At 34.4% G+C, this 26,642-nt stretch overlaps 1 protein-coding gene across 6 annotated transcripts; it reads left to right on the top strand.

Moving 5' to 3' along the window:
* Positions 1–369: 369 nt before the first annotated feature.
* On the top strand, positions 370–26,589 carry LOC106751079 (protein unc-79 homolog). Of its 6 annotated transcripts, none has more exons than XM_014631889.1 (46): positions 370–637; positions 1,348–1,463; positions 2,891–3,052; positions 3,231–3,401; positions 3,857–3,946; positions 4,890–5,075; positions 5,217–5,449; positions 5,533–5,747; positions 5,828–6,144; positions 7,049–7,190; positions 7,620–7,796; positions 7,873–8,144; positions 8,233–8,375; positions 8,803–9,027; positions 9,463–9,609; positions 10,543–10,672; positions 11,119–11,291; positions 11,415–11,563; positions 11,676–11,833; positions 12,349–12,530; positions 12,611–12,812; positions 12,909–13,103; positions 13,212–13,325; positions 14,036–14,184; positions 14,809–14,930; positions 15,028–15,259; positions 15,804–15,945; positions 16,010–16,214; positions 16,545–16,821; positions 16,897–17,135; positions 17,289–17,692; positions 17,937–18,026; positions 18,223–18,399; positions 18,480–18,559; positions 20,252–20,508; positions 20,621–20,875; positions 21,379–21,533; positions 22,222–22,316; positions 23,023–23,274; positions 23,719–23,946; positions 24,041–24,199; positions 24,311–24,483; positions 24,624–24,888; positions 24,966–25,106; positions 25,212–25,334; positions 25,418–26,589. In XM_014631889.1, the coding sequence occupies exons 1-46, from the start codon at positions 573–575 to the stop codon at positions 25,604–25,606; spliced, it is 8,373 nt and encodes a 2,790-aa protein (XP_014487375.1). In that variant the 5' UTR covers positions 370–572; the 3' UTR covers positions 25,607–26,589. The 6 variants fall into 6 exon arrangements, with proteins under 6 accessions (XP_014487375.1, XP_014487355.1, XP_014487345.1 ...); XM_014631869.1 differs by having other exon boundaries at positions 5,828–6,183; XM_014631859.1 differs by having other exon boundaries at positions 5,828–6,183; positions 12,611–12,830.
* The last annotated feature ends 53 nt before the right edge of the window (positions 26,590–26,642 follow it).

Below are 26,642 nucleotides of genomic sequence, written 5' to 3'. Positions count from 1 at the left end.
ACGAGATATCCATCTACCGAAAAAATAATGGATTTCTTTTTCCCCAACCTGATATTTCAAGTTATCTTATTCACATAAAATCGTGTATTCCATCGGATTTTTTAATAAAAACACGTTCTTTGAATGAAGCTAAACATTGGAAGGCAACAGAATTTCGATTTTTTTTATTATTTTGTGGCCCAATCATCTTAAAGCATGTGTTGCCATCTGCTAAATATTTACATTTTATGTCCTTACATTGTGCGATTCGCATTCTATTGACACTTTGTTTTTACGTACTGCCATCTTTTGAAAACGGACCGAACTAATTTGTACTCCCAATATGACGAGGAATGAGAAAGATTTTAACGCGCAGTATCGTACGAGCTGTTCGGCAAACGGATCAATAGGAAAAGCGCGCATATCCCCAGTCGCCCTCGCAGCTCAGACAGTTTCGGTTGTGAGTCTGCGTATGTCTGTTTGGGCATATTGTCGCAACAATTTTCTTGATTAAACCGACAAATTATGTGGGTTTTACGTATTACAGCATAGAATTTTGTTATTAAAATTCAACTTTCATTATCGTGATTTGAATGTGTATTTGTATATATAGTGCATTTATAGGTTACATACACGATGGGGACGAGATTCGCAGCATGTAATTATTTACAGGCACTACGTGCTGTTATTTTTTCTACTTATCAAATAATCAAATCTATCGATTATATTGTTCTTGATTATATTCTTTTTGCGTTTATATCACATATTTTTACTCATTGTATTTATATAATTAAAGAATAAAAAGACTTAGTGTATCAGCAAATGTAATGTGCTTTTAATTTGATTTATTGAATATGTAGGAAATTTTTTATTTGATTGTAAATTTGAAGGTAAAACATAGTAGTTTTCTGTTGTTGCAGTTCTGTTGCCTTGCATTTTACATATAACCGTTTAATGTAATAAACCGTTTAATTATTTTAATGTTCCTGGTCTTTCATCACAGTAATCTTGAGTGATAACGTCAGAAGTAAGAAAATATTCACCCAAAATTCTTATGAAATGTAGAAGTTTTTATTAAGATACTGAAATATTTTTGTGTTTCGACACGGAAATTTCTCTAAGATATATTCATAAAATGACATCTATGATCAAAATTTTAATTTATAGAAGACATTTACAAATCGTACGTTGATATTTGTGTTGAAAAAATAATTTGTATATGTGCAAGTTTAACTGTTTTGCAAATATCAAAGCGTAAAGATGTGAGAGAAATGTTCATAAAAAAAGATTGACGTTTGAAAAAGAATAAAAAACGAAAATAAACATTTTTTCAAACATAATGTTGAAAAACTTTTAAATTGCAGATAGTCTAAAGTTGACTAGTTTACATGATTACTACCAACGATTGCTCCATGGTAGTCAACCGATGCCTTCTGGTCTGGACATTGCAAACACATTGAAGTACTTTTCCCAAACTTTATTATGTAAGTATTAAAGAATTGGCTTTTCCATATATTGTAGTTATTTGTGTCATTGTTTTTCAAAAAATTATCGCTCTGATATTTCACAAATCGATAGATTGTAAAATTAACATTTTTAGTTTTCTAAATTTAAATATATAAGGGTTCCGATGTGGAAGAATAATTATTAATATTAGGCCGTAAGGAGCACAGTATTTTTTAATGCCACTTAATATTAATAATGTGAAATTACCGATATGAATGTGGGAGGATAAATTTTTGCTCATTATGTATGTTAAATGCACCGAATTTTATCTGATAAACAAACGCGATGATAGCCTTCCATGTACAAACTGACATTGAGCCCGAGTAATATTCGTTATTAATTTTAATCCTTTGTGAGAAAACTCTTATTCTATTGTTAACGAAATTAGTAAGCAATTTAATGACTACTGATTATGTTGCGAAAAATACGGTCTCAGTCAGAAATTGGACCTTCCCACTTGTGAATACCGATTGCGAGAAGTAAATAGGATAACTGTAGCGGTTCTGACCCAAGCTGCCATATTGTAGTGCAGCGTGGGACGTCATCAATGACGTCATTGAGAAGGGAATGTTCCATCGCCGCTATGAAAATCGATTTTATATTGAAACCAGTGAAATCGATTACTATAAATTCTTAATGAAAAAAGGTCGATTATATGAAAATCGGTACAGAAAAAATCGTAAGATGGTTTTTCCAAACCAAAGTAATTTTAATTTTTTATATAAAAGTCTATTTTACCCATCTTATTACAGCCGCAAACAGCATCTTATTGACCAGTTATAGAGCTCTTTCTGTATATGATATGAATCGATTTTCTGTTCTGAAAGAATCACATTAAAATTGAAAATAATCGATTAAAAATAATCGATTTTCATCAAGAGAAAATCAATTCTTTTAAAGATTGATTCGAAATCGAACATCACTGTGTGTAGAAAATTAAGCATTATTCGAATATGAGGCGATTCATTTTAATCTTAACAAACAAATATCTTGAAAATATGCAAAAAAACATACTAAATAAAAGTTGTATGTTGTATAGGAAGTTGTACAATGGTGATCTTGGTTTAACTTTAAGACGTCTACTTTTTCCTATAATCGTTAATTAACAGTTATTACTTATTAATTTATTGCCTATTCATTTTATCAGTAATGGGGTAAGAGTTTTCAGAAAATTTAAATTAATAACGAATATTACCAGAACTCAAGAATCGGTTCATATGTGGAAAGCTATTGTCATGTTCATTTACTCAGTAAAGTTCGGCACATTTCATATACGATGAACAAAAATTTACCCTCCTTATAATTTGATATTACTAATATTAAATGGGATTAAAATATCCGTGCTGTGCTCCTTACAGCCCAATATTGGTTTTCGATTTCGTTGAAATTATTAAACATCTTTTAGCTTTATTAAAAGAAGTACGTGAAGCGCCATTCGAGATGATCAAGTCACAGAAATTCGATGGAGAACGAATGGCGTTATATCCGAATTTGGATTACAAACAACTTTACAATGCACTGACTCAATTGATCGATGTAGTACCGTTAATCCATATTGGCCTGCAAGGTTTGTTGCTGTTTTTATAAATTTAAATAATAGTTGACATATATATAGTTGATATATATTTATGGATTTAAATTATTTTTAGTGGTAGTTGTACACTTTACAAATTGTCGATCGCTCTGTGGAAATTTTCTTTTGGAAAAGAATTCCTTTCTTTTATAAAATAATACTTATTTTCCAGCGTTTGGGAAAGCTTTATTGCAGTGTTTAGCATGCCTGTTGCCATTCCTTGATCATGATATGATCGACAATATACCATATCTAGCTGCCAGTACGATATCGGTGCTTTCCATGGAGCTTCATGAAGAGATTGTTAATTATCTCTGTTTTTACATTTTACCATTCACCATCAGTAAGTTTATTTTTTAATATTATATTTTCAACCATCACTTCAACTGTCATTGAATCCAGTTAATAATAATAAGCACAACCCGTCTTAAAATAGGAGGAAGAATAGACGAGTATGAAAAGAAGATTTTGTTGTCGATAACTTTCTTCAGTAGTCATTAGTAATGAGTGTAATACTCGTCGTTAATGCAATTTCCAAATTAAACTTTTAAAGTCGTCAACACAATATTATTCAACGTTATCTTTTAATTATTACATTAACTTTGATTTTGAAGTCAGTAACTGACGATTATAGCTGAGTTAGTGCACTTTAATTGTGACAGGGTGGTTAAAATTATTATTAATAGTATTGTTATTAACTGGATTCAGTGATAACTGAAGTAATAGCTGAAAGTATAATATTAAGCTAGGAATAGGATAAAATAATTTTATATATTATACATTTTTTGTAACTTCCAGCAAGAAAAATCGAAATTGGTGACGAAAATGCTGCTAGTCAATCAGTGGCCGCTGTAATAATGATGGTGTTTCAATATTCCAGTAATCCAGGTATTATTATTATTACATGTATGGAAGTAAATGTATGTAAGTATGAATGTATGTAAGTTACATGTATGTATGTAAGAAAACTTGTTTGATAAATTTTGAAAAATAATGGGAGATCAGCACCTTAATAGGTAAATTTGGGGAATATCGCAACAATAAGAGGGTAGTTTGAAAAATTCTCGATCTGACATAGAGATGATACTAGTAGTATCAAATGGCAATGGATGTTTCTAAACTTAAATCTTCTAGAGGGCGTACCATAAAATTTCAAACACATGCGTTTAGTAGTTTTTGTTGTGGTCGAATAAAGCAAACAAGTTGTGATGTGTCTCGAAAAATAGATAAAATTGAATGTCTCGTAACTTCCCGTTTTGTATAAGACCGTCTTAAATTTATCCTCAGATGTTTCGTAGCCAATAAAATGAACTGTAGAGTATCTGAAGATAAACTTAAGACGATCTTAAATATAAGACTTGAATACCGGCCTATGATACTGATCTAAATGTGTATGGCGTAATACATGTATAATTCTTAATGTTGCATACAACGTCATTGTTAACAATGTTTGATCGAAACATTAAAAATAATGTTTCTATACTATTTTAATATTTAAGAATATAATATTATCAAGTAATAGTTTTAAAATATTTATAAAATATTATGTCAAAATGCTTATAAAATCAATGTTTCAAAAAATTGATTTAACGTTTCTTGCTTACTGGGTAGTTACTACCCAATTCTGTATATAAGATGTAGTATATGGTATATTATCAATACGTTATATGCATTTATAGTACGTCTAGTATAAGTTCAGTATATTTGAATGATATGTTGTCCAGGCAATTACCGCTTAATAAATCGTATCAGTAAACATTTAGTTTCTCAAACATTGAAATGAGAAAGCGTGTTGAATCAATATAGAGATAAAATAAAAACATTCCTCCAGCGCATCATTGCCAATTGCTGGAGTGCCTAATGGCCTTGAAACCGGAGGTGGTAAAAGACATACTCTGCGTCGTCGCTTACGGTACCGCACCGGCAAAAGCATCAGCAGCAAAATTGCTCTTCTATTACTGGCCGTCATTTAATCCAAATTTATTCGATCGCCGTGCTGTATTGGTAAAATTTGCCAGTGAGTATTTTAAATATATATCGAATTACAGATACTTTTAAAATGCAACGCGGGCCTTGCCTGTTATCTTAATTATTAAACTATTATTAATTATATTAATTATTGAACTATAATACTTTTAAACTATTGTCTGCATTTTAGATGATCTTACTCCCTTCGTGTGTCAACGGGATAGCTGTCCAAATGCTGGAAATGCGGAAGCTGGTAAGGTTTGTTACGATCATCGCATCTCTATCACTTTCGCTACTGAATCTCCCCCACCGCTTTATCTTTGCATCGAATGTGCAAACGAGATCCACCGGGAACATCCGAATCAGATGTTCTATGACATTCTGCATCCGATGCAACAAGTATCGATGATCTGTGAGAACAAAGTAAGTGCGTTAGAATTTGTTCAAGGTTACATTAATGTTTGTCGAATATATAAGAGATGCTAATATTGATCTGTTGAGATTAGAATTGCAGAGCGGCGGATAAATCAGCCATCAGCATTTGTTTCTCGACAGAATGCGCGAGTTATAACGGAAATCACCCTATACGTTATTGTCAACAATGTCACAATATCCGTCACAATAATCGTCGCGGCGGCGATCATATTTATCACACGGCACTCCCACATATCTCGCAGCTAGATTCGCAAACACAAACCTATATGGTTCAAGCAATTGTCAGGTGAAACATGATTTTATCTATCGGCGAGCAAATTCTGTCACTTAGTTCGTAAGGCTCAGCTTAAGCCTTTCACCTTACAGTTTACTGAAGGAAGCCGAATCGTTAAGTATTGATAATAGGGAGATGATGGAGTTAAGTAGTAGTACTAGTAATAAAGGCGGTACAGGATTCTCAGGAGGTGGAAGTAGCGGAGGTAGTACTGGTGGCGGTGTAGGAAGCACGTTTGGCGGTCACTGCGATCCCACGAGTCTGGAAGAACGACAGTTACTTGGCAGATACGGCGTATGGTTGCTCGTCGGACTTTGTACTCCAAATGAGGATACCCCGGTTGAAATACTGGGCCGTTTATTATCAATGTTATTTCATTGGTTTCATGTCACTGCCTACTCTTTCGATGGTACTAAAAAAAGTCTTATGCACCTTATCTTTTCTGTTGGTAATTTAACACTTTGCATATATACACTTTACTCAAGTAGACGTAGTTAGATGTAATCAGGTAGAGCGAAGTCGGTTTGAACATGTGAACAATATATCGTTATGTAAGTTCATTTTTTTCTTTTTTTTTTTTTTATATAATCATTGTAATACTACAAACACGTTAGATTATATCATGTTCGAGAGGAATGTTAGAAATACATGAATATGAAAGCCGCTCTGCTTAACACTTTGCAGTCCGCGGCCACCCGAAAACACTTGACTAATGTGTTTAAACTTATCGAAGACATAATACGAAATTAGCCGCGCTTTTTTGTTTTTTTTTCTTTTTATACAAATGTTAATATTTAAAATCATCATATGTTTATCGTGTTTCAATGTATCGATAATACAAATGCTGTCAGATTGCGACGGTACCATGCCGTCAACGGTCCGTAACGACGAAACGAGCGCGACGGCATTATGCCGTCGACGGACCGCAAAGTGTTAAGCAGATATTTAGGCCGAAAATACTTAACCGAATTCTCTCTGCTCTATATTACAGATTAGATTTGTAGGGGAAATATTAATTCGAGAATTTATTCATCAAAAGTTGCACGCAACATATCGAACATACTTGCACACGACTTGACACATTCCAAGTTTGTGATTAAATGTTCTTCTTTTTAAAGAGAGCTTTTGCTGTATTGCACGATAAACTTTCGAAACGATAAATGTCAAATTTGTTGATGTGTTTGTGTGCGTTTATTGTGCTCTATGTCGCCGCCAGGTCGATAATATAATGATAAATCACTGGCGTTCTCGAATCAATTTTAACATTCCTCTTCCGTCATAATCGATTTTTCGATTGATTGCAAATCTTTCAGGCCAAGCGGAAAGCGCTCTCGAGAAATTAAAAACAGAATATGTTTGTGGCTGGCTTTCGGAAGTTATGAAAACGCATTATGAAGTATTCATTTCTTGTCTTCTACCGCATCCAGCGGACTACGTCAGAGTTGGAGGACATTGGTGAGAGAGAACTCATATTCATTTACAATAAATAATATATTTATGGTAAATGTTTAAATTAACTGACCCACCTCTAATGACTTCCACATATGTTGTCAAGCACATGTCCCTGAGTAATATGTAAAAAGTTTCAACTATCGCTCATTGTTTGTTAAAAGGTTATAAACAAAAGGTTAAAAACAAATTTTCCTAAATAGACCATAATTTTCTGACACCGTATAAATAATATTCCTGGCTATAATTTTTTTACCATGTCTTTGTAATTCGAAATATTATAAATTTTTCTCTCAGTATATGAGAATGATTCCCAAATAAAAGAATTATGTCAGAGGACGTCATATTTACGATAATGTGACGTCTCTGATGTCCCTGACGACATTTTCCTACTCAGGATTAAATCATCACACAAATGTGCTTGTTATTCTGAAGGGAAACTTTGGCTTCACGGACATCACATTTGAAAGACGGTCTGAATCGTTTATTTTGTTTGGTACCATATGAAGTAATCACACCCGATGTATGGGATTATGTAATGCCACATTGGATGGAAGCGATAGTGAATGACGTTCCCGAACACGAACTTCACGAGCTAAAAATGATACTATGGTAGGTGTATACTCGAAGAAATCTTTAGATATTTAAATTTCTGAGTTTACGATAGCTTAATAAACTCATATTGTAGCAAGATTCTGGATCCGGACATGAGTCCTTTGGGATTTGACGCGAAGAAGATGTATAATTTCATCGCGAAACGATTCGTTAATACAAGCGCAAAAGTGCAAGAACAGGCCCTTAACTGGCTACAAACACTTACTATGCTAGAAATAATGATACCACTTAGCCAGCTATTTTCAATATTCAGCGACGGAGTCATTGTCATGCAGTCAATGAACTCCGTGGAATCAGAGTTAAAGCCAAGCAAGTCCACGAAAGACGGCGATAGCAACGTTACATGTGCGTAATTAACATCATTGAAATCTCTATACTTTTATAATGAACAAACAAATATTGATGCAATTAAATTTATTCTTGAAACATACAGGTCCCGTCGTGGAAAACGAATCTGGCAAGTCAACACCACTTTCCGATGATATGGCACCAACGCCAAGGCATATGGAATTCATGACGAACGCGGAATTAAATTTATCCTGCTGTATTCTCATGCTTGACATATTATTGAAACAAGTGAGATAGAAAGTTACTCTAAATTTATATATAAAATGAAATTAATACAGAGTTAAATTAATATAGTAGTTATACATATAATCGCGGACATAAAAGTTGACCCATTTTCTTTCGTTCTACAATGCACTTCAGAACATGTAGATGTTTAACGGAACATGTAGATATTTAACGGACAGTAGATGTTTAACGGAAGAATTTATTTTTGAGAAATTCTCAGGAGTTAAATTTTCTTATTGGATACTTTCTGAAATATACCGAGAAGAAAATATGTCAAACTTATAAACAACTTATATATATATATATATATATATTGAAAGTTTAAATATTCATATTTAATTAAAGACTAAAATAATAAGTATGTCCAGCGTTATCTACATGTCCAAATATTGATACTTTTTTCTCAATGAAAACTTTGAATTTGATTCAGATGGAACTTCAGGGCGTAGATAAGCATACTGGAATCAATACATGGGTTTGTCAGGATGCTTGCCATTTGATGAAATCCATAGTTGCGTCCAACTGGAATAGCTGTCATACGTGCAACGTATCAGATACTGAATGTACTTATTGCGAGTCGAGAGTAATTTGGCACCAGCTGTGTCTGCAATTAATTACTTATATAGTACCAGAAAATCTAGCATATCCACCTGATGTTAGTTGAATCAATTAATAATTTAATTTAACCCTTTAACACTTATCGTTTAGTTAATGACATGTTAGGTACAAATATAGAAAATGTGAGTTTTGTTTTGGGCTTTACTTATGTTTTAAAAGATATCACACTGTGAAAGACTTCAAAAAATGCCATACATGTAGAGTGCCAAGTGCTTTTGTTGACGTTTAATCATAAGTTAGATTCGAATAATTTCTTCTAGCTATTTTAACAAATTAAAAAAAAATTTGAAGCTTGTAAAATTAATCTCCTCGGCAATGTAATATGAATACTTATAATTACGGCAATTTTTTAAATTATTCAATTATATGTTTGGTATAAAATATTTTTTTATTTAATAGGATAGAAATGAGTACGGTAAGGTAGTAACAGAAGAAAAACAACTAGGTTCACACTATATCTATCGTCTTTCAGACAATCGTGGACGAAACTGCAGACGATCATGGCCGTAAAGGTTCACCAGAAACGACAAAGAAGAGTGATTCAAAACCGGACGTGGTTATTAATATGCCGGTGCCAGAAATGCATTCTGTAGGCGGTGTCTTAGTCCATATGCCACACGTATGTTTCTTCATAAGCAAATTCCAAAATTATAATCCTTACGTGTTAGCGTAACATTTAATGTTTGTCTCATTGAAAGTTTTTGTATGTCTACAAAATATATTCCAATGAGGCAAACGTTGAAAAACATTTGTCGCATATAACATATCGTCCACACAACCCTTGCAGAAAAGTATTATTGGCTGGTCAGTAATAAATTACTGTATCTCAATAATTATATTACTAATATCTAATGATTTTGAGTAATTAAATTACAGAGATATTAATAATATAGAGTAATTAAGTGATAATGATGACAGTGATAAACATGAGAGCTCTAGTGATAAATAATTACTAGTGCGAAGTATTTTTCAGAAATTAATTACATGTAAAGTACTGCACCTAGTAATTAAAACCTATATAGTCGGCATAATAAATGATGCAACATTTTTTTCGATAAGTTTCACAACGCGATCCAATAGGAAAATGTATTCCTTGAGAATTGTTAAAAGACGAATTCTTCTATTGGACATTGAAAACATTGAGAAACTCATCGAATCATGAAAAAATGCAACAATTAAAGTGGTATTTTTTTTTTTTAATAAATTGATCTAACATTACTAATTTGTTTCATGTCGTTAGCATCAACATAATTTTGCTGCAAACAATATTCTGTAATCGCAATAATTAATTCTTGCAGTAACTCGCCAGAAAATCACTGAAGTATTGACTAGTGATTATTAGTATTTTTTTCCAGAGATTATCAGTAATACTTTTTTGTAAGTGAACCCGCAACTAATGAAGCAGCATGCCATTTAAACTATATAAATTGTGTATGTATCCGTATGTGCTTCTCTCTCTCTCTCTGTCTCTTCTTCTACGACACGGCCTGATCACAAAACACGGTAGGCTAATCTATGTCATTGGAATAGCTATCTTGATCGTTTATATCAGTTCTTCGAACAGATCATGACAGCCACAGTAGAGACAGTTTCGGAACAGCTGGACCTTGCAGCTATTATACCTACGGAGAAAGTCATGTCGGCAGTCGCAAGAACAGTTACACTGTCTGAAACAGACGTCGGTGAGTAAATTCATTGTAACTTCTTAACCCATCAGTTCCCAAATGAATTGAAACCACAAATTTCTGTTTCCTCTTAGGAAATCTCATGTTTTGGAACCTGGAAGGAAACCAAATTTATAGGTTTTGAGTGTTTCAGAAAAGTGGTAATGATAAAGTTTGAAAGGTTATTTTTCGCTTATGTATCGCTTTTATTCAGTATTGACAACTTGTTTTAGAGTCACTAATATCTAAACTGAACATTTAGAGCTATGTTATAGGTTAGCAATGTTATTTCGATGATTTATAAGTCAAAAATATCGTGGCACCTGGAAGGTGCATTGGGAACTGACAGGTTAATAACGCGTAACAGCTTCGTTACGACGACGTTTCCTTCATTCCGAAAACTCATTTGATTAGCAGATTAATATTTGTACAAAAGCAAAATTTTTACAAATACGTATTTTTAGCTACCGCAACGGTGAGCGTGGCAAAACCTCACTTAATAGGTGAAGACGACGAACCTGTGAACCTAAGCCCGGAAACTGAAATGGACGACTTCTGGCATACCTCTGTAGGAAAGTTTCGCTTTACAATAGAAGAATTGCCGGAATATCTCCAATATATACATAAACTACTGAAGGTACTACAAAAAATTCTACAATGTATTAGTCTAGGAAGTATTTTTTTTAAAGCGCAGAAATTATTGGTGAAACTATTGATTCTTAGTTGAGACTTTTATTTCTGATAAAATCCTAATTCACAGGAAATAATGACGATTGACAAGCCTGACATACTATATTACATGCTACAATGCTTAAATATGTTGTGTTTGTATGGCGATGCGTTTAATGTTGCGGTAAAAGACCATCAAGGATTCTTTATATGGTGCCAGGAAAACTTACTGATAAGGAAGTATGTATTTTAAATCTTAACCTGGAACTTTATAGAGCAATGTCAAGGAGACAAGATATATGCAAAAAATAGATTCTAATGAAAATTTCTGTATTGTAATTGTATTTTATAGTTTGTGGGAACTTTTAAATGCCGAACATTCTCACATAGCGCAAGTGACTGTCCCACTATTATTGCATTGTGTGACGTTGCCTTGCGGCACTGACACTTTTTGGCGGCTTGTGCAAGAAGAATTTCACAATTCCGATTGGCGCATTAGATTTGTTGCAGGTAATCACATATCGGTTTCATCTTTCTTTATAGGTTGTTATTGATAAATATTATTTAGATTTGCAGTAGAACTTCTATATAAATTCTCCGTTTTTCCCTCCATATGTACAGTCACTAACATTACAATTTTTTCCATACTGTTGCTTAAGAGACAGTCGAGCTATGAGCTAATAGCTGTGCTATGCGCACAGCTCAGTACTTAATGGAAAAATATTTTATTATAATGTTTTAGAAAGCTCTTGAAATAAGCTACAAGAATATGCAATAAAAGTTGGGATTTCATTAAAAAAACGTACGGAAATTTAACAACTTCGCTATTGCGGACAGAAAATCTCGATATGTTTTACACCCCTATCTCCCAAAAAGAGGTCTTATATGGAGGTTCTACTATACAGGATATACTTCTATATACAAAATATATATAGAATAAATAACAGAGTAAAGAGACTATAGAATGAATAACATATTATTTTATATATTCCGGATTAAATAATGACAACTTTGTAATATTTCAGTCGAACGTGTCACGTTAATTGCGAGGTTCATGGACTCAACACCATTGCGAAACATGTCGAGTCTGCAAGCTGCATTAGCAAATGCATTTTGTTATTTAATTACAAGCATGGACGACAATAACGTCTATGTTGCACAACGTGCAACTTTATATCTCGGTACTATTCACGATACAGCAATCAGAGTGAGTATCATTTTTTTCAATTTAATAAAATATTTCAGAACGAATAGTTTACATGTATTAAGTTCATATTATTCTATCAGTCGTTAATTTTATGCCTGGAGACACAATTTGATTCCGTTATCGTGGATCGTCCTATGGTACTGCAATCGCTTTACCAGCTTCACAATAGTCTTAGCGATCGACGTATTCTGACGTGGGAATTCTTCTTAAATCGATTCGATACACTCTTTCTCGAGGCCCAGATCAATTTGGAGAAGTCGGGAGATATCGCATACTTGCGCGGTCAGTCACATACAACAAGTATAATCTTGTCTTGTACATTCAACTTTATATCATATATATTTGCATGTTATCATTAAATAGGTTCCTCCATTGTAGATTTGAAGAATACGGATCTGAATAGCGAAGTGTTCATGAAGAAGTTGCATCGCGCGCACGAAGCATTATCCCAATCTGACGGTAGTGGGACAAGCTCTATAAAAACTCTAAGCGCGAGTTTTGGCACAAAATGGCCTTATAAACGTACGATGTCCGCACCAGCATCGATGATACCTCGACAAGATACCAAGCAAGGTATGCGTTACTTTCATCCTCATCTCATTACCTCGCCTTTTTATGCACTCCAGTTATATCTCGTACACTGTGTGTTTTTTTTTCTTGTTTCCCGCATACTTTATGCAGAGAAGGAAAAAGTGTACAGCCGACAGTATTCTGCACCCATCCTGAAAAGGAAGAGCTCGAGATTCGGATTGGGTCAGTTGTTAGGGTCTACTCCGTCTAATAACAGTATTCCAGGTAGAGTAGCGTGTTTGCCTGCGTAGTTAGTAGACGATGGTAAATGTGCGCAAATGTTGCTCGTTCATATCATACGGTCCATTAAAGGATAGTTAAAACATTCGATCGCAACGTGGATTGTTCGTAAATGAGTCCGAACGGTAAGTAAGAACGTAGAATCGCCAGACATTATTAATGGTTGCTAACATATAATATCAAGTGCAGAGCTCATTTTTCTTATAAAATTATTGCTTTTAGTTCATTTGCTTTATAAGAAAGGAGTGCCTATACTTTGATCGAAAATGTATATTTCTAATCAACCACAACAACATTATTATTTCGTCATAGAAAATCTTTGGATTTGATAAGGAAAGTTTTATATATAAAAAGTAAAATAATTTTCTGTCAGCTAAAAGTGTTTTTATCACTTTCTGCAAATTATGAGTTAAGGGCCTCTTTTCTTCTATATCGCTTCGACTAATTTTTGCGATTAAACATGATGATATGCATGTTTTTTTCTTTACTTGCATACTTATTTATTGTTAATTCTTTCAAATACTGAAACATTAGGTAGATCTAGAAATAATTCATATTTAATTATTCAATTATTATTTAATTTGTTTAATTTTAATTATTAAATTACTAAATTATTTTATTTGTACATTTTATTTTTCTTTTTTAGCAAACTTTTTCGATTTGTAAATGTGAATTAATGTTAGCAAACGTTACAGATGGTCATATACATTCACTGAATATGGTCGACGAGGCTAGTACGTTACCGGGATATACTCATAAAATCGTGGACCTTGAAGAAGCGGACAAAGAAACGATGCACTTGTTAGTGTTCCTCTTGATGCAATTTCTCTCGAGACAAGATCAGGTAAATTGTTAATCTGTTCGAATCGTAATGCACTTCCACACAACAAAACATTCGCTTAAATCGTATGGTATACAAGGTGCTTGGATATAACCCAGCAAATACTAACTGTAACATAATACATTCTATACTACACACATGCGCGTATACATGGGTGTGTGTGGGTGTGTGGGGTATATATATATATATATATATACTCCACACACACGCGCACGTGTGCACGCGCATACACATATACAGGATGTCTCATTTTAAAAGACCCATTGAAACATCTTTTTAGAAAAACAATTTAGACAAAAACGTTTTAAACAAAAGTTGTAGGGTTCAGAGGAAGACATCCGATGGTGACCATGTCTTTATTATGGATGTCCTTCCTCAAGGTCACTTGAGATCAATTTGACCCCACATGTTGCTATATGTTTTTAACATAAAATTTTTTCCTCTATCGATTTCCCGTATCAAAAATAGGCCATCCATAATAAAGACATGGTCACCATCGGATGTCCCCCTCTGGGCCCTACAACTTTTGTTTAAAACGTTTTTGTCTAAATCGTTTTTCTAAAAAGATGTTTCAATGAGTCTTTTAATATGCGACATCCTGTATATGTATCAACATGATTTAATTAGGCCTACCCAACGGACGAAAAACCATTGTCGAAAACACTGGGTATAGTCTTGCGACATTTATATCTTCTTTTGGGATACAATCAAACTGAACGCACTTTCCATACAACTCCGCAACGTCTAAGGTAAGATTTCTACTGCTAATTAACAATTAAATATTTGCATGTTTATAATATAATCATTATAAAATTAACAATTAATCAAATGTCAAAACTATTGTAGACTGTCGCCGGTTTTTAATGTCTTCATCGCCAATTTGCCGCAACTTTTAGACCAAAATCACGTGATGGGTTTATTAATGACATCGCCGGTTCTAGCAATATTACAACATTGTCCTTGTCCACCACAAACTACCCCACCTACCGATCACCAGCCACCGAGCTATAGTCTTTGGTATTTGGAGCCACACATTAGAAGATCTTGGTTGATGTCTCTGCTTGTTATTTTGTACAAGGTAAAAAGAAGATATGTAAAAAAGTAACAATAGAATATTATATACAGTACACTCGGCAATAGTGAATTGTTTAGTGAACGATGCGAGGCCGGAAAAAACACTTCTCGTTCCATGCATCATTCCCTGCTAATCGTCAGCAACTTTCTTTATAAAATTAAGATTCAGTTCCTTTTCGATAATTTTATGGATCGTACGAACGCGACACACAAATTCCTCACGCAGTGAACCCATTGGAACAAAGCGGGTCTCGTAGTGATCAGTAAGATGATGAATGAAACAAAGAGAAACAGAGAAGAAAAAAAGAATACAATATGAACTTACGTGTAATAAATCTGTATAAAACTTGGAGTAGTATATATATATATATATATATATATATATATAGTTTTTTAAGTATAAAACGTATTTTTATACAAAATTATTTCGAATTTATTTATATAATAAAACAATTACGATATATTTGAAATAAAAAACTATATAGTCGGATGATAGATAAATTAATCGGATGATTTCGCACTTGTTTATATTGGTTAAACTATTTTAGTGTCAGTATGGGCAACAACCATGGTGTAATCAGCTTCAAGCATTAGTGAAGATAGTGTTGAATACACTCGAGACGCAACATCATCAATGCAAGAGGATTCCGGCGACTGTGGTTATGGGTGCGCAACCTTCCAGATCTCGTGGTAAAATTTCTAAAATTCTGTAAGATTTAAAAGATTCAAAAATAATTGTAATTCGACGCTTTAGACGTATCCCAACCATCACTCGGAGTGGAACACGATTTGACGACAAACGCTGTGGGAGAAATCGACACGGAAACTCCGCCGATGCGCTCGCTGTGGTGCCTGATGCATCAACGTAGCCCCGGTGGAATGCATGGACAAATGGAGACCCATTGGGAGGAAAATAATGGTCCAGCATGCCGTTATTTCAACAAACACTTTGTAACAAGGTCAGTAAATTTGTACTAATACATACTTGAAAGAATTTTCCCTTGCGCGTGGTAAGCACGAACGATGAGGGATTACATATTTATTCAAGTAGTGAAGCAGCGAGAAGTAGTGAAAGAAACCCAGATATTTGTTCTCGAGTAGCATTACCGATATCACTTCTAGGAAATTATCCTTCGAGCTTTTGTATTACTTGGAATAATCTTTTGTCATTGTAATGTTCTTCTTAGATGATACTTAATAGCTATATAATATTAGTGTTGTCATGTTTCTGTCTTTACGTAAGTAGTGGCATGTTACAATTTGTCGCTATTGCGAATGCTTTTGCGAAGCTATTCGGTCAATGCGGACGATACGGAGTCTGAGCTGGCCGCAATTCCTGAGAGCCCAAAATCTGACAGCACCTTACATGGCAGCAGTGGAGGATCTCTCGGAGAGCTAGATGATATGGTTCAAAGAAACGCATTCCTTCAAGAACCACGCATGTCGATTATATCGGACGGAAAGGGCGCGATTGTCGACCCGAATAATCGAAACATTAGTAAACTGAGAACAGAATCCGTGGCAAAGCCTATATGGTTCTTGGGAAATGAGGATGAAACTTCTCAGGTAATAACATAGCTTATTACCAGTCTCTAACAATGTTTTAAGATTTAAGAATAAAAACATTTTATTCTGCTTCAGGGAATTAAAAAAGTAGAACCTCAAAAAAAATGGAGCGTCTACGAAGGGGTAAAAATGATGGTAACGAGCACATTTCTAACTGGTCAGCAAGAACTTCCCAAGTTTCATCCTAAAACATCTACGCCACCGGTAAAAAATGCCAAAAGACAACTACCATACAATGGAGATACTGTTCCACCAAAACCATATGATTTGTTAGGCGCTTTAGCTGTTGCTACGAGCATTTCTCACATCCAAAGGTAACATTTTTCATCTTATGGAAACGAAATAAAGTAATCTAACAAAACTCTTTTTTTTTTTCTTTTGTAAAACTCAAGTCTTTTCTTGAAAATTAATACTTTCTTTTGTGCTATTCTTCTAGTTACATTGCGTGTTACACTTTAAACTTTCAGATCCGAATCGACAAAGGAAGAGAATAAGCAGAAGGACAGAGAGAAAGAGAGAGAAAATGAAGAGAAAGAAAAGGGGACAGAGAGGGATGTGGAAAATCAGAAAGAAAAGACACTTGTCGCAAAAACCACTGTCGTTAATACAGAATCACCAAACGCAAAACATTTAGGCAGGCAGAAACACGTGGAGCAGATCACAATCACAGCGACATCGCCAGTTTCACCTTGTCAAGTGATTACAATGACGAACAGCGATCATTCGAGTTCGCCGGCGCTAAGTTCTATATCGTCGCAGGTCATAAGTACAGAGAATGGACAATCGACTGGCGTACCTATTCCACAACCCTTGATGACTACTCCAACGGTCGAACGTTTATTACCTATTGGTACAATAGTTCGCGCTACTGGTAAATTTTCTCTACAATATTGAATCATTTCATATTACATACATTTCATATTACAATACATGTAGTAATACAAATTATCGCTTAAATCTTTTCCCGTTAATAACTTTTAAATGGCCGGCCATTTACATCGAATATGCGTGATTTCCTTGTTAATTGAAAATTAATTTACTCAGCTCTGGTAATAAAGTATAAAATTGCATTCTGAGTGCGTAAATGGTAAATAAAATAAATATTGCTTGTACAGGCCCGCGAACAACGCAACGTGTATTAAGATGCGAAGACACATACGGTTCTCCAGAATCGCCGTTGTCAAAAATGGATATCTTGACAGTCAGTAAGTGAATTTTTTTCGATCATTTAACCCTAAAGTACAGCACATCTTAGGCACCAACTTAAAACACGTCACATAGGAGACCCATGCAACTTTGAGAAGTCATAACTTTGATTTAGATCAATATTTTTTGGAGAAAAATAAATTTTTAGGGGAAAGATAACGATCCGAAAAATCCAAATCGACTTTAATTTTGTAGACTCATCATTCGAGCAAGACAGCGAGACTTGCGTGTCCAGCGATATTACAAGTCCACGTAGCATTTCTCAACTGGAATTTCCGACACCGGAACGACTACTACCAGTCGGTCCTCAAAGAGATTTCTCCAGCTTAGTTGAACGCGTATGTCAAGCTTTGGAAATCTCAGATATCGAAGGTTTATATCCACTGTGGATTTTTGTGCTTTTCCAATTTTTAACGATGACCTGAATAATACTTCTGAATCTTTCTCCTTAGATACAAATAAATTAAATGAAGATGCAAAGCGTAACACGATGATGCTTGTAAAACAGAATAACGGAACGTCCGAAAATATGGTAAGATTGATGTATCATTACACTTGGGTTATCATTACACTTCCAATAAGATGGAAGGTCACACTTGTAAGTTGCGAAACGCGAGGCAATATATAATTTTAAAATAGAGTTATAAGATACACACACAATAAATGTAAAAGCACCGAATCTATTTGTACACCTAATAGAGCTTACTTTAATTTCAATTATCTCAGCTTTGGTACTATTAGGTGGTAAACTTAGTTCCTGCGGCTCACAGTTAGATGACGTTAGTTGTAGGTGTAATTTATTTTGACATCTGAAACTGGCTGCATTTTAGAGGTTAGACATTTGTCAATAAAATTCAGTGCGAAGAGATTCATTTAAGCGAGCAGTGCTATTTTTTCTTTTGATTAAATATGGAACGCGATAAGTTGTTTCTTCGACATGTGCTGCTTCATTACTTTGACTTGAAAAAAAACTGCAGCTGCAGCTCATAAATTGCTTTTCGAAGCTTATGGCAATTATGCTCCATCGGAAAGAACATGCCAAGTATGGTTTCAGCGATTTAAGATTGGTGATTTTGATGTCAATGATAAAGAACGCTCAGGCCAACCGAAAAAGTTTGAAGACACCGATTTGCAGGCATTATTGGACGAAAAACTCTACTCAAACGCTCCAAGAATTGTCTGCAGCATTAAATGTTACTCCGATGGCTGTTTCCAAACGTCTACATGCAATGGGAAAAATTCAAAAGGAGGGAAAATGGGTACCACACGAATTAACCGCAAATGCCATTGCGAATCGCTTAAACATCTCTATTTCTCTGCTCGCCAGGCAGAAAAAGAAGAGTTTTTTGTGGCGCATAGTGACTGGCGATGAAAAATGGATATACTTCGATAATCCTAAACGAAGAAAATCATGGGTAGACCCTGGCCAACCATCGACATCCACACCAAAGAGAAATATTCATGGCCACAAAGCAATGCTTTGCATTTGGTGGGATATGCACGGCGTCGTTTATTATGAGCTATTGAGACCGAACGAAAGTATCACGGGGGATCGATATCAATCACAATTAAACCGTCTGAATGAAGCATTGTTGGAAAAAAGGCCAGCAGTAGCCAGCAATCGATGTAAAGTCATGCTTTTGCACGACAACGCTCGACCACACGTTGACAAAGCCGTCAAAGAAACACTGATGCAGCTCGAGTGTGAAATTCTCCCGCACCCAGGGTATTCACCAGACTTAGCTCCTTCGGACTATTACTTGTTCCGGTCGATGCAGCACGGCTTGGTGGATACACACTTCAGAAATTACGAGGATGTGCGAAAATGGATCGACGAATGGATTGCATCAAAAGACCAATCGTTCTATCGTCGCGGAATCTACGCGTTGCCCGAAAGATGGGAAAAATGTATAGCTAGCGAGGGAAAATATTTCGATTAATGTATTTTTTGCTTTTGATGTCGAAATAAATGAGTTTTTTAAACAAAAAAACCGCAGGAACTAAGTTTACCACCTAATAATATATGTATATGTAGATGATGTTTCCATTAATATGGTGTTGAAATTTGCAAAAATTAAATGATAAAATGAATTTACAAAACAACTATCTTAAGTAAAAATTAGCTATAATAGACTATAATGTAAGCTATAATATAACATTCTATTCAAGAAGAAGAAAGGGAGGATATTTACTCGATTCATTACGTTTTTATATCTATCCACAGTCAGCGTCGCTCGTACCGGCATTCAATGAAGCTAACTCGAGCAGATCACCAAGTCCGAGAAGATTGATTAAACAGGTGGCATTGGAATCGTCCCCACCAATGGTTGATTCAGAAGATTTTGTTTCCAAAATAACGGATTACGACCAGAAAGTTAAATCGAAAGAACAGTTTCGTATTCAACGTGATAAAACACGAAAGATGACTAGCACCGTCACAGATCAAGACGCGATCACTGACGCAAAGCGAACGGAGTCTTGGTAAATTTTCTCACCAACATCTTTTTTATCTCTTCGTAATAACTCATCCTTTTTATTCTTCTTTAAATAAATATTGCATCTTAATTTGTAAATTTTTTTTTTCGTCTGACAGGTCTGGACCACAGGTCCAACAAAACTTCGACTTCTTCTCTCAACAAGCATGCCACGCAGACTTCAATTTGAAGCAGAGTTTATTCCGCATCGGTGATGATTGTGTTTACGATAGATGCTCAGAATGTGGAACGATCAAAGAAGAGTATTCCGACGAGGAACTTGGACTGTGTATAATAACTCTAGGGACGTTTATCCATCGAGAACCATCTTTAGCAGCACCATTATTGCCAGAAATACTCAGCGTAGTAACTAAGTAAATATATATTGATATATTTTTAAACTGATATATTTGCATCTAGCAAAGACAGCATATAAATGTTATACAGGATATCTCGCGTAACGCATCCCGAAACCATATAAAATGGATACCATAGGTCGAGTAGAAAAACATGGTTGAAGTCATTTTTCGGACTAGTACGTAAAGTTTCGAGTTATTGTGAACCAGCGCGCGCGATAAACTGGGCCGTTGTACACGTCATTCAATTGTTCCCTAGATTTCTATTATATTTTTCTAGGAAATTACTGAACAAATCAATAATAAAGAAGAATTTATTCTTCTTCCGCTATTCTTTTTCCGTTATTATCACTATCATACAATCCACTTATAAGTGGATTGGTAATAGAATAATAAAAATCCACATTGTGTGTGAAAATCCATATAAGAATCCATATTTGCGAAAATATGTATAGGAATCCATACGGATTCCTATAGACTAATTGTCGTTGAATAATAACAAGATATCGATGTTTTGGTAGGATTGCGCTTAATGCTATGTATCCTTGGCAAAGTGAAACGAATATGCATCTACCAGGCGGTGCAGTCAGCGTAGCGCATCAATTTCTCAGATGCGTCCTTCATCAATTAGCACCTAATGGAGTATTTATGCAAATGTTTCAGACACATTTGAATGGTAAGGATATCATTACTTAATGTTGCTCAATAATGCTTCATAAGTTATTCTTTGAATTTTTCAATTTATAATCAACCGCGAGTTGCGAGTTCCTGTTAAATTTGAGCAAAATCAATAGCTATTCTAGTTCTTCGTTTCCTAACTTTTTAATTCACCGAAACATTCTCGATCGGAAAAATCCAAATTTCAATTTCAAACCTTCTGATATCATTTTTTTTTAATGTTTATGGGTCATGGAACCTTCATCCAGAACAGATCATATATGCGGTTTTTCCTATTGAAAATTTTTAGGTGGATTTCCAAATTCATACCCAGCAAACACCAAGTTACAGTTACATAATTGTTAATTATAATTTTCTACTCAACAATGTAACTGTATAGTTAGTATATAAATAAATAAATGTGTGTGTGTGACACGCGTTGTACAATAGTTACATTGTTGAGTAGGAAATTATAACTAGCAATTATGTAACTCAAACTTGGTGTTTGCTGGGTAGGAACTTATGTGAATCAATATAAGATAATAAAAATCCACATAGGATCCACATGGTGTGTGGAAATCTGTATAAGAATCCATATTGTTTACGAAAATTTATGTAAGAATCCATACGGATATATATAAATTAGAAATCTTTTCCTATATAAATTAGAAATTTTTTAAGTAAAAATAATCTTTCTCAATTTGCAGAAACGACAAGGTTGCAATTCTTCAAAAGTGTCGCCCAAGCTTTGGTTGATTTTAACGAATTAAATCCCATCGCACCTCTCCAACTATTACTTGAGGTAAAAAAAAAAATATTTTGGGCTGATTGCGAATTATGAATAAGTTTATATAATATATAAATAATATTATATTACGCACACGTATCCATCTATGGCTTATCAGCGTTTTTTCTCCTGCACTATAAACACAGAGACACTCCGTATATTCGCATGACAACATGCACTGTGTGAATGTCACACAGACAAACAAAGCATCTCTGTGTACGTGAAGGAAGAAAAATGCTGGCAGACTCGAATTCGTATCACTGGTTATGTGGAAGTACATGAAACGAGTGATTTTATCTTTACGGCTGAATGGTGGGTCTAACGAACGTAGTTGTGGACACACTTTCTCACAAGGCATATCGAAAAATGTCTCTCCCGAAAGAAGCTATCTCGACCGAGAGAGATTTCAGAGGTTTCTCTCTCTTAATATATATTGTTTCTCTATCTTCGATTAAAAAAACCATAATCTTTACGATTATGAACCATCAGAGAACAAGAGGAAATGTGTCGAAACGAAAGCCTAGGTAGCTTAATAAACAGTTGTCTAACAAGTGAAAGGTCCCGAGTTCGATTTCCAGCCCAGCAAGCTTGCGCTCCTGATATATTTTTCCCTGATTCCTACATATTGCACTTACATTGTTGAGTGGGAAATTATATAAGATTAACATAATGTTATTTTTACTCAATATTTACTGCGTAGTCATACAAATGTCGCTTTCAGACTTTGAATATGAAGAAGTCATTACCGCTAGAACGGCTGCCAACAATATTGTATAACATCGCATGTTACTTGGATTGTTTGCCTTTGGAAGCGGGATTGGGTCCTGGAGTTGCTACGTGGAGCGGTCTATTGACGCAATTCGATGGATTATTTCGAAGGCTGGTTCTTATGCTCCCTTCTATCGAAGATATCACCCCTCTCTTGAGAATTATGATTTCTATATTGAAAGTTCCAGGAATTCAACAATCTAAGGTGTGTATAGCTATACAATAGAACTATAGCTATAGAAGCTTGCAACTATATTACAGTAACATTGCAATATTACAAACCGGTAATATTTCAAAAAACACGAAATTAACAAAATATGACATTGTATTTGTATGTGTGGGGCATATATTGCACGTAAATTGACTTAAGGAGCTACATCTATTACGAGTACAACTTTATTCATTGTTTCCCAGAGTTTTTAATGTGAAGTTGCCTTTACCTATATTATATATTATAACCTGCATATTCACAATCAAAAGTTTAATTAAAAATTTTTGTTAATTAACAACTTTCGTGCGTTTCCTTATCAGTTTGTTCCTCTCCTCGATAATGTAAACTAAATGTCCATGAAATATTGGAAGCAAATCCAGAAAAAACGCGGGTCTAACTCGCGGAACCAAATTGAGCCAAATCATAATATTCTTTCAGGGAATGCTGGATCCACTCTCCAAAGTGATAAGTTATTCTATACAAAATTCAACATTGCAGTATCATTATTTAACGGACCTATGCTATTTGTGTCATAGAGGATTTACACGTGATCGTGATAAGCACTTTTTTGGCAGAACGATTGTGTTTGAATTAGTTCAAGCTATTAAATTCAAGACTACAATACCAGATTCAAATTTTCTATTGCTTCTTCAATTTGTACTCCAGGTATAATTAATAGAATAATGAATCACATATATTTAGAAGCTATATAGTATGATTCTTATTATATGCAGTACCTTAATATATTGATATCCCCCAGGATATCGGAGGATCTTTACCTAATACTATCACAATGGAAAATAATATTCAAACGGACATGTCGCCAATCTACAATACAAACGCTTCTGAATCTTTAAAAAGTCAATTGTCGGATGTCCTTGATTTCTTAGCTGACTTTCACACATTAAGCAAGATCAAGGTGATATATATTTTCTGTATATAAATTAATAAACAATAAATCGTGAAATAGAGTATAACAATCAATGAAATTATCTACTCACAAGGATATATTAAAAAAAATTTTTTTTAGAGTTATAGTAAAGGTATGCAAGCGGGACTCAACGAGGACACGTTAGGTGGAATGTTAAAGTGCGGCCTCGCTCAATATGTAGCCTTAGAGATTACAAGAGGCAATAATAGAGAGAACAAAGCAGTTGCACGTTATTTACCATGGTTGTATACCGCACCATCTACGATACAAGGGTAAACTTTTTCACTTTTATCATACTTTTTTGCGTGTGCATTTTAACCTACACTGTATCATTATTGTTAGTAAGATTAAATCTAACTAATGTATCAAAATTAATTATACATGTATCATTTTTCATAAACTCATGTTTTAGTGCTCGCGAATATGTTGATTGTATTGGTCACATCAGACTTTTATCTTGGCTTTTATTGGGATCGCTCACACACATAGCGATGTACACCGGTAACAATAACAGTCATTCTCACAGTTCAACGATTCCGTTGGCGCAACCGATACCTCAAGAAGTATCCTGCCACATCGCAGATCACATACAAATCATTTTCTCAGGATTTCCGGAACAATCAAAAACCTCAGTCCTTCACATGTCGTCGCTTTTTCACGCATTTATTCTTTGCCAGGTATTTACGCATTAAGTTGTAGAATTTCTATCAACTATACTAAAATTATATTAACAGAATGTTACATCTTGCTTCAGCTTTGGACAATGTACTTGGAGGAGATGTCGAGGAACAACGCGTCAAACAGCGAAAGTCATAATGTCACCATGAATATTTTATTAGAGTTTTGGGGCAAAATAACGCCGTGTATTTTGCAACTCGTTTCTTATTCGAAAGCCGTAAGAATCGATTATAGAAATGCCTCAATTGTCTTTTTCCATCATAATTACTATCATAAATTTAAAAAAGGAAAACTATTTAATGATATTCTATGTTTTTTTCAGCTATCTGAAATGCTTAACTTGCATTTCTTAAGCTTACTTGAAGCTCTATTGGAATGTGGATCTATTCTGCTAAGTAAATTGTTGCCTCTGTGGAATGCCATTTTATTTTCCCATCACGTTCAGGTAAGAGAGAACAAAATAACAAAAATAAATTATTAGAATTGAAAAATAAACCGCATCGGCGAATTTATTTTATTTCTTTGCAGTTACCAGGGCACTTGCAAGTTCGTTTACAAAACTGTCGTGATTTCCCACCAAGCAGAATGGCAGAACAATTTGTTTCTAATCGAAGAGAATCAAATGCAATACTCCTGAGATGGTTACATCGATTACAATTTAAAATGGGTCAAATAGAAATGCAATCTTCTACCGCTACACAGTTTTATTCTATTTAGAGAATAATAAAGACGAAAAAAAGGATCAGCTGTAAAAGGAACAGCTTTGCGAATTAGACAAATTTGTATTGGTCTTAACACTTTCACTGCGAGAGAGGTAGGTTCCAACCGTGCTTAACTACCAACCCTGTTTAAAACACGTTCAGTGCGGGAACGTATATATACGTATATCTATGCGGGCGCCAGTGACTGCATCTCAAGCCAACTACTATCCCCACTGTAAAAATTTAAAACTGAATAAGGGTCTGCGTATATATACGTCCGCAGTCACTGGCGCCCGCATAGATATACGTATATATACGTTCCCGCACTGAACGTGTTAAAGACGGCAATAATAAATGAGAAATATGGTGATTTATTTAAAAAGAAATGGAGGAAGGAAGGAAGAAAAGAAGGGGATAGAGAGAAAAAGAAAATGATTCAAACTGTGTAATTAATGTCAACATTATAGTTAATAATGTTAACATTATAATTAATGTATCAGTTAAATATATGCAAATGATGTATGTCATTTTTTCTCATATTGATCAATATATTAGTAGGAAGTTCTTAACTTTAAGTTTTGCATCGATGTAAGCAATATTTTAAATCAAAATATTTTTTCGCTTTTTTGCGATTTTGAAGCGTTGACATTAATGATTATAAAACCGCCACATAAGTGACATGTGACATACCTCAAAAGTCAGTATTGTTCATGATAGTCATAACTAATAAAGAATATGTTCGATATTTCATCCACCTAGCATCTCAAGAAAAACGCTGCTGAAGCCAAGCTGAAATGATTTATGCCGCATATGGTAATAATGTTTAAGTCGCGCAATATATAAAAATTAGTATAAAAAATTTTGTGACGGAGATTTTTAAAAATTGATAATATTAGGTATTGAGAATTTATTCCGTTAAAAAAATATAAGTAGAAATATATTGCAAATCTAACGTAATAAGCACGTTTACGTAGAGAAATAAAACTTATTGAAAAATAATTTATATTTATATTATTAACAAATTTATTATACAAAATATAAATGGGAGGCCA

The sequence above is a fragment of the Dinoponera quadriceps genome, unplaced genomic scaffold (genome assembly GCF_001313825.1).
Source record: "Dinoponera quadriceps isolate SergipeBrazil2010 unplaced genomic scaffold, ASM131382v1 scaffold46, whole genome shotgun sequence".
Classification (NCBI taxonomy): domain Eukaryota; kingdom Metazoa; phylum Arthropoda; class Insecta; order Hymenoptera; family Formicidae; genus Dinoponera; species Dinoponera quadriceps.
The sequence above is the reverse complement of the archived record's forward strand: the minus strand, read 5'-3'. Positions and strand labels throughout refer to the sequence as shown.